At 44.2% G+C, this 12,500-nt stretch overlaps 1 protein-coding gene across 1 annotated transcript in view; it reads left to right on the top strand.

The window, feature by feature from the left end:
• LOC103280121 (oocyte zinc finger protein XlCOF6) overlaps positions 1 to 10,840 on the top strand; it is a 16,019-nt gene extending 5,179 nt beyond the window's left edge. Inside the window, exons 2-5 of the mRNA XM_062972968.1 lie at positions 1 to 414; positions 4,253 to 4,335; positions 5,140 to 5,260; positions 8,674 to 10,840. The exon at positions 1 to 414 is cut by the window's left edge and continues 162 nt beyond it. Of these exons, the coding sequence (XP_062829038.1) occupies positions 1 to 414; positions 4,253 to 4,335; positions 5,140 to 5,260; positions 8,674 to 10,547 (2,492 nt within the window). The 3' untranslated portion in view covers positions 10,548 to 10,840. The remainder of the gene's footprint in view (positions 415 to 4,252; positions 4,336 to 5,139; positions 5,261 to 8,673) is intronic.
• The last annotated feature ends 1,660 nt before the right edge of the window (positions 10,841 to 12,500 follow it).

Here is a 12,500-nt window from a genome sequence, read left to right as displayed (position 1 = left end):
GTCTGGATGTCCTGGAGGAGAAGGCCTTCAATGCAAACCTTCAATGCCAACGCTTCCAGTGCTTCTGCTATGAGAAAGCCTTGGGTCCCCGAGAGGTGTGCAGCCGCCTCCACTCTCTCTGCCGCCTGTGGCTGAAGCCTGAGGAACATACCAAGGCGGAGATGCTGGACCTGGTGCTCCTGGAGCAGTTCCTGGCCGTCCTTCCTGCGGAGATGGAGCGCTGGGTGAGGGAATGTGGGGCAGAGACCAGTTCCCAGGCCGTGGCTTTGGCTGAAGGATTCCTCCTGAGTCGGGCAGAAGAAGAGCGGCAGGAGAGAGAGGTCCTTCAGGCCCAGGAGGTCCCATTGCAGACCAGCAAGACGTTCTCTTCTGGGTGGATCAAGCTGGAGGAGGACAGAGGGGTTGCTCCAGTGGGTAAGCGGCCTTCTTTTGCTTTATCTCAAGGATTCCCCAAATATATCATAATAATGATAACAATAACTTTATTTATATCCCACCACCATCTCCCAGAACGGAGTCAGGGTGGCTTACAGAACAGCACCTAATAGTGCCATAAAACACATAAAATACATGAATATTTATGACAGTAGCAATATCAATTAACGTAAGACAACACTTACAAAAATAACAAAAAAAAATCCAATGATTAAAATAGTCAATTAAAATGAACCAATAGCTACTAATTAAAATGGGCAGTTGAACATCCCAGCCACAAAACAAGTTTAAAAAGTAATGTTAAAGTGCCAGAGTCAGTGTCAGTTTGTTTAGCTGGTGTCTTCGTCATTATCAAAGGCCTGCTTGAAAAGCCATGTTTTCAACTCCCTTCGAAAACACTGAAGAGTTGGGGCTTCCTATATGGTCTTTGGTTCTATGGCAGGCATCATCTACAATACTGTTGACATGATATAGAAGGCACCTTTACTCCTATAAGGTGGCAATACATGCAGCAAAAAAGCATTCTTTTCTGCATGTGTTGCGCCTGCAAATTCACATCCAGCTGAGCTGTTCAGAATGGTAAGAGGCTTAACCCGGATGCCCCCCCCCCTCCGAACCCATTGTTAGAACCTTCAGTAGCTCACTGTGATGCTTTTAACAACCATTTTGCAGATAAAATTTCTCGCATAAGAGCTGACTTAGATGCTATGATTGGAGCAGAGGCCAACAACGAGGTGTCCCACAACTTTGTGAGTGGGATTGCACTGGATCAGTTTCAATTAGTGAGTACTGTTGATGTGGACAAACTGCTGGGGCAAGTGAGAAAGCTAAACTGCTTTCTTGATCCCTGTCCCTCTTCGCTGGTTGTCCATGGAGGAGATGCAGTTCAGTTTCAAATACAACAAATTATTATTGCATTTCTCAGGAAGGGGAATTTTCTTTAAGAAAAGCAGTAGTTAGACCACTGCTGAAATCCTCCCCCCCCCCCCCCCGCCCCAGGATTCCCTGGACCTTAATATTTACAAACCAGTGTCTAGCTTCCTTTTTTTGGGCAAGGTGATTGAGAAGGCAGTTGCCCTCCAACTCCAGGCAGTCTTGCATGACACACATTTCCTTCATTCATTCAAACCATCTTCAGAGCAGGATACGGAGTTGAGACTGCTGTGGTCACTTTAGTGGATGATTTCAGCACCATCATCTGGGTCCGATCCTCCAGGAAGGAGCAGAGACATTGCAGAGCAGTGCCCCCAAGACCCATTCTAGAAAGTCAATCCAGGAGAAGACCATATTCGATGGTATCAAAAGCCACTGAGATATCCAAGAGAACCCGAAGGCATACGCTCCCCCTATCCAGTTCTCTATAGAGGTCATCCACCAAGGCGAACAAAGCTGTCTCCATTCCATGACCAAGCCTAAAACCAGACTGCCAGGGATCACGATAATCAGTTTCATTCAAGAATCCCTGGAGTTGAGAGGCCACCACACGCTCTAGAAACAAAAAGGGAGATTTGAAATGGAGTCAAGGAGTCCAGGGATGACTTTTTAAAAATTGGTCTTACAATTGCATTTTTTAAGCTAGGTGGTAATTGTCCCAGCTCCAGCAAGGCATTTATAATCGTCATAAGCCAGTCAGCCAATCCCCCACTGGCCGCTGTCACTGCTCCAAAACTCTTGTTATGGTTGAGCCTTATGGCTCCAATACTGGGAGACGTGGTCGTAAGACTCCTCGAGAGTCAGACTCTCTTGAGGAGCGAGAGAGGAAACGGCTGCGGGACATCTTTGCAGAACCATCTGACGAAGACTCCTTTGAGGGTTTTACCGAGAGAATGGAGGAAGAGGTGGTTAGCTCAGAGGAGGATGACATGGAATGGACTCGTGTGAGGGAGGATTTGGGTGTTCCTGGTAATGATAGCATGGGAAGCGACTGGCGGGTTGCAGGATCGGACCCGTGGACGAGCTGGAGGGATGGAACGGGATCCACAGCTGGGGATGCTGTGGGGCGTAGTCAAAGATGTTTTAGCTCTGATGAGGATGATGATGATGAGGCACCTGGAATTAGGGTAACACCTGATAGCGATGAGGAGTTGTAACTGGCATAAAATGGGGTCTTGAATCCAGGGCTAATTGCGTTGGGCAAGGTAATCTGGACGAACGCTTGGGCTCTTGTTGGGAATTTCCTGAAGACGGGTGTGTTTCGTTTGCTGAATACCTTGGACCCTCCGTCGTCTTCTTGACGGACATTATTTACCTACTCGGAATTGACGCTGGACTGGCTGACTGACTGATTGACTGACTGACTGACTGACTGACTGACTACGATCTTGGACGACCCTTTCTTTGGCTATCGGAGGATTTCGTGGAACCTAAGACGCCTGCACCTGGCTATCGACCTCGGACCGGATTGGGACCCCGCTGACCGCTGCAACCCTGATTGATGTGTTTGGACCCGGAGTTCGCCCGCTGCACGGAGGAGTAACAACTTAGTTGCTCAACCACAGCTGTTGAGTAGCAGAGAGGAATCTGCTGCCAGTATTTATGTTCTATTGAATCTTTGTTTACCAGCTTTTGTTTGTTTAAAGTCCCAGGCTGAAGTAAGCATTTTTGGTTTAACCCGGATTAAACTCCTGTTTAACCCGGTTTATCTTTTGAACCGTTTTTGAGTGACTTTTCATATTGAAGGCGAGTGTTTGCCTAGCTCTTTGTTTCTTACGAGCATTTTTGGTTCTGTATCTTTAATAAACTGTGTTGAATCTTATCTAGTGGCGTTCTGTCCTTGACAACTCTTGTCCACATCATCGGGCTGAACATGCTGAAACTAATCCAACAAAATAGGACAGACAGATGCTTCAGATATATCTATTGGTACTATCACAAAGCTAACGTCCAGATTGGAATGTATCCGAGAGCCTTTATCTGCAAAATGATGGGCAAAATGATAGTAATCTCACGGTAGGACTTCTGCAATGCACTTTACATTGGGCTATCTATGTATCAAGTTTGGAAACTCCAGCTGGTTCAAAATACAGCAGCCAGATTGGTTATGGGAACATCCAGGAATGAACATACCACACCTATCCTAAAGTCACTTCACTGGCTGCCAATTAGTTCCCGGACAAAGTACAAAGTGTCTGTTTTGACCTTTAAAGCCCTACATGGTTTGAGTCCAGGTTATCTACAGGATCGCCTTCTTCCGTGCAATCTGCCCAGAACACTGAAGTCTGCTCCAGCCTTCCAAAATCAAACTGGCAACCATCATTCAGAGGGCCTTTTCATTGGCCACCCCAAGATGGTGGAACAACCTGCGAGAAGAGCTCCGACAGCTAAATTAGCTGTCACAATTTAAGACACAAGTGAGACCTATCTCCTCCGGCAGGCCTACCCAGACAGTTTTAATGACAGATTTTAAACCTGTGTCTTATGTTTAATATTTGTTTTATGTATTTTAATATGTATCTTGTGGATATATGTTTAATATATTTATTTTAAAGAATGTTTTTAGGTGAATGTGTGTTTTACAATGTTGTAGTATCGAGCCGTTAGGAGAGGAGGGCAAGAAATAAAATTTATTATTATTATTGATTTATTGTATCTCCAGTATCTTCAATAGCTGGATTGTTACAATGTTTTTAAGAATAATTTTACGAATATATACATCAAAGTTGGTATTGTATGAAACTTGCTGCATTGAATGAACGCCAGCTAAAACTTTCTGTGAGTTCTTTCTTTTCCTTCTCTTTAGAATCTCCCAGGATGCCTTTTACGTGTTTTTTAAATAAAAATATAAAATTTAAGCTGATCTTTCTTTGGTATTTCACAGGGGAAGAGCCAAGGATGCTGGGAAGCCTCAATAGCTCATTGCTTTGTGAAGCAGGTGAAACTGCCTCAGTAGAACAAGATCAGGTAAAAGGATGGAAGTAGAAATGAAGTGGAGATAATTCTGGAATTGTCTAGGGCTACATCATGTGTTGGGAAAGGTTATTTATTTGGTGTGTTTCCTGCTTCTGCCCAAGTTTCCTTTTGAATGATCTCAGGATGCTGTTCTCTGAGGCCCTCCTCTTCCACTAGGCCCACACAGTGCTTTCCACTTTGACTGAATCCCCTGTTCAAACTTACATTAGATCAACATAGGTGTATGTTATGGAAGAACCACCTGAGAGGTGACTTTGTGGTGGGTTCTCTCAGGATCCAGAACTGCCTTCCCAAAGAGAGGAGACTGCTGTGCGTCTGTCCACCTGCCCCTAGGCCTTCCTTCTCCAAATAGAAGAAGGGTTTTCTGTTACAACAGGCCTTGGAGAATAGAAAGTTTAGTTGGAAAAGGGCTCATAGAACAAGGATCTTTTTTGTTTTGCTTTTTGGCTGTATTGTGAGTTTACAATTTTTCTTGGTTTTAATTTTTGATAGCTCAATTTATTTTTTAACTTCTGGATCTGTGAATGTTTAACTAGAGCTGTTTTAACCTGCTGTAAACTGTCTTAATTCCCCAACAAGGATAAAAATAGGGGGGAAAAAAACAACAGAAAAAGAATAGTTTGTGTTCACTATGCTTTCCATTTTAATGATGTTTAAATGTTCTGCTTGGGAAGGCTGGGAATTTTATGCCAAAAGTCCTTTCTTTTTGAACTCTGAATTCTGACTTCTGTTAGATGACTTGGATTTAGTCCAAGAAACATTGCTGATCTGTGTGTCCTAATCTTCCTCTTTCAGGTGACTTTTGAGGATGTGTCTGTTCATTTCAGTGAGGAAGAGTGGGCCCTGCTAGATCCAGATCAACAGGCCCTGCATTGGGAGGTCATTGGAGAGAATTATAAGACATTGGCCTCTTTTGGTAAGGATCCCTCTTCATCTTGGTCTGTAGAAATCAGTTTTGGAAATGCCACCTGTTTCTGTGGTCTTGCTACATAGCTTAGGATCATGATTCTTCAGACAAACATTTTTTTCATTGTTCCAGATGAATTGGTGTACAATAGAACCCCGGTTATCCGATTTAAATGGGCGGACCGAATCTCGGATACCCGGATTTATCGGATAACCCGATCTGTAGGCCCAGGCGCCTAGCGGAGGAAGGAAACTTCTCCCTTCGGCCAGCGCTTGGACCCAGGGAAGCGCGAGGTGTGCCGCTGCTTAGCGACATGCTTTGCACTTCTCTAAAGGCTCAAGTGCTGGCCAAAGGGAGGAAACTTCTGGGACGCTTCCTCCTGCCTCTCCCTCTCGCGAAGGAGCTCCTTCTCGCGAGAGGAGAGGGAAAGGCTGGAGGAAGCGTCCAGGAAGTGGCCCGTGATCGCTGCAGCAGCAGTGCTCGTGGGCTCCTTCCAAGGGGCGAGGGCTCCTTTCACTGGAGAGAAGTAGAGGGAGGGGGAGGGGCACCCCCGTCGGCCCCTTGGATAATGCAGAGCCTCGCTACTGTATTTATTTATTTATTTATTTATTTATTTACAGCATTTATATTCCGCCCTTCTCCACCCCGAAGGGGACTCAGGGCGGATCACATTACACATATAGGCAAACATTCAATGCCTTTTAACATAGAACAAAGACAAACAAACATAGGCTCCGAGCGGGGCTCGAACTCATGACCTCCTGGTCAGAGTGATTCATTGCAGTTAATTGCACTGGCTTGCTCTCCCGCCTGCGCCACAGCCCGGGCCTTTACATTTTGAGCCTATTTAATCATACAGTCTTTCTCTTGTTCTTCCTCCATGATATATTTATTTATTTATTTATTTACAGTATTTATATTCCGCCCTTCTCACCCCGAAGGGGACTCAGGGCGGATCACATTATAACACACATAGGGCAAACATTCAATGCCCATAAACACATCAAACAGAGACTGAGAGACACACACGCAGAGGCAAGTTAACCTTCTCCTGAGGTGATGTTCGATTCTGGCCACAGGGGGGAGCAGCTGCTTCATCATCCACACTGACGGCACTTCCTCATTCCAGGTCGTAAATTAGTTAATCTTGCCTCCCCACTTTATAAGTGGTACCTTATCTCCTACTTGATAGATGCAACTATCTTTCGGGTTGCTAGGTCAGCAACGAGCAGGGGCTATATTTTATTTTTAATTGACGGGTGCTCACCCCGCCACGGGCTGGCCTCAAACTCATGACCTCATGGTCAGAGTGATTTAAGGCAGCTGCTCAACAGCTGCGCCACAGCTGATCAAATGATCAGCCCCTGAAATAAAACTGCACTTCAGTACTGTTCAATTATCTGTGCAGAGGCCACAAGGGGGTGTTAGAGAGAGAAGAGTAGTCCCATTTTATGGGGGTGGAGGGTGGGGTGAAGGAGGAAAGCCATTTCTCCCTTCTTTTTTGTTATCCCCCCCACCCCCCATGTCCCAGTCGTGGAAACAACCCTTGCTTATGAAATGGGAAGTCAGGAAGGGGGATAACCATTGAAAATGGGAACTGTTTTCCTCCTGCTACTCCCCCCCCCCCCAAGAAAATTGACTATTCTTTTCTGTGTAGCACCCCTTTTTGACCTTCGTCTGGGAACACTTCCTAAACTTCAAACTCAGATTTAACTGCTACAAGTTCAGACAAGTTTTAACCATCTTAAATTATTCCGTGTTTTTTCCATGGGCAGATCATTTGATTATTTACACCATCCCTCAAAAGCATCTTTCCTCCCTCCCAAAACCCAAGGCTGGTCATGTTGAGGAGGAGTCTGGGCGGGCAATTAGGGTAAGGGATGGGAAGCTAAGCGTCTGCTAGCCTCCTATCCCCCCCTTCTTCCCTCCCTCTTCCCTGCAGCTAGAGCTTACGTAGTCTTGAGGGTCACAGAGAGGAAAAGGCATCTGGGAACAGCTGGAGAAAGGGAGTGGGGGAGTTGAACTGAGTTTTGTCTGCCACTCTCCCCTGCAACTGGAGCTCACACAGAGACTCCAGTTGCAGTGGGGAGGAATTGAGGAGTGTGGGGTGTGTGCTCATCAAATTTGCAGATGACACCAATTTATAATATAACTAGCTGTGCCCGGCCACGCGTTGCTGTGGCAAAGTATGGTGGTATGGGAAATAAAGCATTGAGGAACTGGTGGTAGTTAAGGTAAAGGGTAAAGGTTTTCTCCTGACATTAAGTTCAGTCGTGTCTGACTTTGGGGGTTGGTGCTCATAAAGCAGATAATATGAGATTATAAATGGGTTATATAGCTGTGTGGAAAGGCCTTGAGTCTACACTGCCATATAATCCAGTTCAAATCTGCATTTTATAGGCAGTGTGGAAGAGGCCTAAGTGAGACCTAACTCTGCCTGTCCCCTGGGCTGATTGGGTTGCTAGGAGACTAAGTGGGCGGAGCTTAGCCTTCTAACTGGCAGCAATTGGATAAAAACAATTATTCCTCTCCCTCTAATTAGGACTTTATTTTTCTTTTCTTTTTGTTGTATCAACCTAGAGGCGTGGATGAGGGGTCGTGCTGTCAATTTTCGAGGTTGGAGGGCCTGTAGTTTTGTTGTTTTGTTGGTCGCCATGATGCCATCACTCATTTATATATATAGATAATAATAACTTTATTTTTATACCCCGTGTCCATCTCCCCGAAGGGACTCAGGGCTGCTTACATGGGGCCAAGCCCAAATAATAACAGACACAGTAAAAAACACATCAAAATAAAACAAATCAATAAAACAGATCAGTAACATGAACTGAATAAAAACATGAAAAATGCATAAAAATGACTGAACCATAAAAGTGCATACAGTGAGGAATGTAATAAAAAAGAAGTAGGCAACCCGAGACTGCTATCATAGGTAAGGGGCTAAGGATGAAGTAAACATGGGAACTATTTCTAACTGCAGGAATAGAATAAAGTGGAACAGATAATTTAGGAGAGATAGCTAATATCCCAGATAATAGGATCAGATTCCAAAATGACCTTAACAGATTAGGAAACTGTGGCAAAACATATTAATTTCAACAGGGAGATATTCTCCACAACAAAGATGTTTTTGATGTCTAAATCTATAACTGTTTAAATAAAAACCATGACAATTTTATGCAGAATTTTGTATCATAATCATGCTGCTCTGGTGTTTAACAAAACAGGGCCATTTAATTGGAAAATTTGAAGTATTACATGATAAAAACAGTCTTGGAAAGTGACATATCAGTTAAATTATGAATAGGAGCATGAATAGGGGGACTGAGATTAGGATGGTCTGGGCTGCTACCTAGTTGACTGATTTCATGCTTTGGTTTTCTTGTGCCTTCTTATTGTTTCGCTCTCTTTTCTTCAAGGTGGTGCTGGAAAAGAGAGTGAAAATGGAGGAGCACCATGTAAAGCGTGGTTGAAAGAGGGAAACCTGGAAATGGAAACAGAAAAATATACAATGAACCAGTGCTTTGCTGACACCAAGGAAATCACAATCCAAGAAACAGTAGACGAAAGCTGGTTAATCAGGAACTGCCTTGACTTTGAGAATGGCTTTTTCCACAAATCCTCATGCCTGAAGGATGATATCACAAATGTTATAGAGAAAGAACAAGCTAACTGCCAGCAATTGGAAGAAAGCTTTGAATCTAGTATATATCTTATAAACTATGAGAAACCACAAATTGTGGACACACCATATATATGCCCGGAGTGTGGAAAATGTTTCCATCATGAAGGAGTCTTCAACACACATCAAAAAACCCACATGGGAGAGAAATTGTATGAATGCCTAGAGTGTGGAAAATGTTTCCATCATAAAGGAAGCTTGAGAAGACACCGAAAATCCCACTTGGGAGAGAAGCCATATAAGTGCTTGGAGTGTGGAAAAGGATTTACTGAAAAGAGAACTCTCATTGGACATGAAAGGAATCACAGGGGAGAAAAACCCTATCAATGCCTGGAGTGTGGGAAATGCTTCTGTCAAAAAGAAGCCCTGAGCTCACACACAAAAATTCATACGCAAGAGAAACCATATAAATGCCTGGAGTGTGAGAAATGCTTTCATCAAAAAGAAGCCCTAAGCAGGCACGAAAAAATTCACACAGGGGAAAAGCCATATACATGCCCAGAGTGTGGAAAATGTTTCCATCATCAAGGAAGCCTGAGAAGACACCGAAAATCCCACTTGGGAGAGAAGCCATATAAATGCCTGGAGTGTGGGAAAGGATTTACTGAAAAGAGAAGTCTTATTGGACATGAAATGAAACACAGAGGAGAGAAGCCCTATAAATGCCTGGAGTGTGGGAAATACTTCTATCAGAAAGAAGCTCTAAGCACACACACAAAACTTCACACGGGAGAGAAGCTATATAAATGCCCGGAGTGTGAGAAATGCTTTCATCAAAAAGAAGCCCTAAGCAGGCACGAAAAAATTCACACCAGAGAGAAGCCATATAAATGCCTAAAGTGTGAGAAATGCTTTCATCAACAAGGAGCCCTCAGCTCACACGAAATAATTCACACAGGAGAGAAGCCATATAAATGCCTGGAGTGTGGGAAATGCTTTAATCAAAAAGGAGCTCTAAGCTCACACGAAAAAATCCACACAGGAGAAAAGTCTTATAAATGCCTGGAGTGTGGGAAATGCTTCTATCGAAAAGACGCCCTGAGCAGACACGAAAAAGCACACACAGGAGAAAAACCATATAAATGCCAGGAGTGTGGAAAGGGCTATATTGACAAGATAAGTTTCACTGGGCATCAAATGACCCACAGGGGAGAGGCGCCCTATAAGTGCCAGGAGTGTGGCAAAGGCTTTATCCACAAAAGAGGTCTCTTCCTGCATGAGATGAATCACAGAGGAGATAAGCCCTATAGTTGCCTAAAGTGTGGAAAGAGTTTTAACTGCCCATATGTCCTGAAAAATCACCAGAATACTCATGTCGAAGAAAAGCCCCACACATGCCTGGAATGTGGGAAGAGCTTCAGTTGGATAGAAAGCTTCAGGTACCACCTAAAAACCCACACAGGAGAGAAGCCGTATAAATGCCTGGAGTGTGGCAAAGCCTTTTCTCAGAGGAAATATCTCACTGGGCATCAGATGCATCACAGAGGAGAGAACCCCTATCAGTGTCTGGAATGTGGGAAGAGTTTTATGTTCAAATCAGGTCTCAAAAGTCATCAGGACAGAAAGCATACGCATGCCAAGAGTGTGGGAAAAGTCCTGTCTTCAAAATAGTCACACAATAAGGAAAATACATCTGGACAGAAGACCGTTCTGGTTTTTGTACTGATTCCCTCATGATCAGTGTAAAACAGTTAATTCAAAACATCTTGGGTCTTCCTTTGGCACACTTTAAGGAACAGTCCTGGCCTTGTGGAATTGTCGATGCCTCACCAGCTAATATGATGTGGTATCCACACTATTTTCCTCCTTTTTAGATGTAAGTTCTTGTGCTTGTTTTAGAATGTCCATTGAAATTTGCTCAGTTTCTTCTACCCTTTAGCAGCAAAATAAAGGTATTTTATGGCCTCATGGTGCAATGAATTGAACATTGGACTGTCCTTCTGGAAAACAGAGCTTGAAGCTCTACTTGGCCCTGGAAGGTTTTATTCTGTCATCCTGAAGGCCAAGGTGAACCCCTCAGGACAAATCCTGCCAAGGGAACCCCATACATCTGAAACAACTTTAAGGCATAGAAGTGTATGTTTCGGGAGACATATTCCAGATTCATTAAGATAAATAATCCTCTGTCATTCAGTAGACAAAAACTCCATCCCTGACCCAACAGCATGGCAAAATTTTCATGATCCAGCTGTGCCAAAACCAGTTCAGCCTAGCTGGCCTGTCAAGCCTATTTTTAAGTTTTTGTAGAAGGACTGGGATGCTCAGCAGGGTGAGAGAACCACACTTCTGCAGCTTCAGATTGTTTGGGGTGCTTTGGCTGGTTTGGGGGCAAAAATGCCCCCAAATTGCCTAAAAAGACATTTTAAAAACCTGATGTGGAGGCTTCCTGGCCATCAAAGACAACATGCAGCCCATGGGCCAAGTGTTACCTACCCTTAGGCTTAATCTCATGGAAAGCTTTCTGTGAAGAGTTTCCCCATCCATTAATATGGTTACAGAATGGAAGTCTGTAGAGATGAGGGGGACCTTTGGCCTCCCTGGCTACTGAAGCTTCACCTGGGGGCAGGGCTGTGTTTTCTTCCCCTTGTAGAAATGCTTGGAGGATGGAAGGAGGTTTCCTCACCTTGGGATTTCACTTATCTTCGCCTTCCGATAGATGTGAAGCCACATCAATGCTGTGAGTATGGAGAGACCCACAAAGTGGATTCAGGTCTTAAGAGCAAGACATTAACATACATTAATAATAATAATAATAATAATAATAATAATAATAATAATAATAATAATAATAGGGTTGTGTGTTTTCTGGGCTGTATGGCCATGTTCCAGAAGTATTCTCTCCTGGCGTTTCGCCCACATCTATGGCAGGCATCCTCAGAGAATGCCTGCCATAGATGTGGGCGAAACGTCAGGAGAGAATACTTCTGGAACATGGCCATACAGCCCAGAAAACACACAACAAAGCTGTGATCCTAGCCATGAAAGCCTTCGACAACACAATAAAAAAAATTGTGTGTGTCAGGAGCGACTTGAGAAACTGCAAGTCACTTCTGTGTGAGAAAATTGGCTGTCTGCAAGGATATTGCCCAGGGGATGCCCAGATGTTTTTACCATTCTTATGGAACGCTCCTCTCACGTCCATGCATGGAGCTGGAGCTGATAGAGGAAGCTCATCCATACTCTCCCCGGGTTGGATTCGAACCTGGCAGCCTTCAGGTCAGCAACTCAACCTTCAAGTCGCTACACCATTGGGGGCTTCTACAACACAATAATAATAAATGTTATTTATACCCCACCACCACCTCCCCAAAAGGACTCTGGGCAGCTCACAAAAGCACTCCAAAGTCCTGCACATAAACAATACATGTGCATGTTAGTAGTTGAAAGATATGTTTTATTTATGAAAATTTGGTATTCAACTGTCCCTGCAGGAGACCTCCAGTCACCAGACTGGGCTCCATGCGATCTGCTAGGATGGCTGGTTTCAGCCTTGGATTAAAGGGTGATTCCTGGTTTCTGGATGTGGCTCCACGAGATCCGCACCAGGGCTTGGACAGGTTAAAG

The sequence above is a fragment of the Anolis carolinensis genome, chromosome 2 (assembly GCF_035594765.1).
Source record: "Anolis carolinensis isolate JA03-04 chromosome 2, rAnoCar3.1.pri, whole genome shotgun sequence".
Taxonomy (NCBI): Eukaryota; Metazoa; Chordata; class Lepidosauria; order Squamata; family Dactyloidae; genus Anolis; species Anolis carolinensis.
The sequence above is the reverse complement of the archived record's forward strand: the minus strand, read 5'-3'. Positions and strand labels throughout refer to the sequence as shown.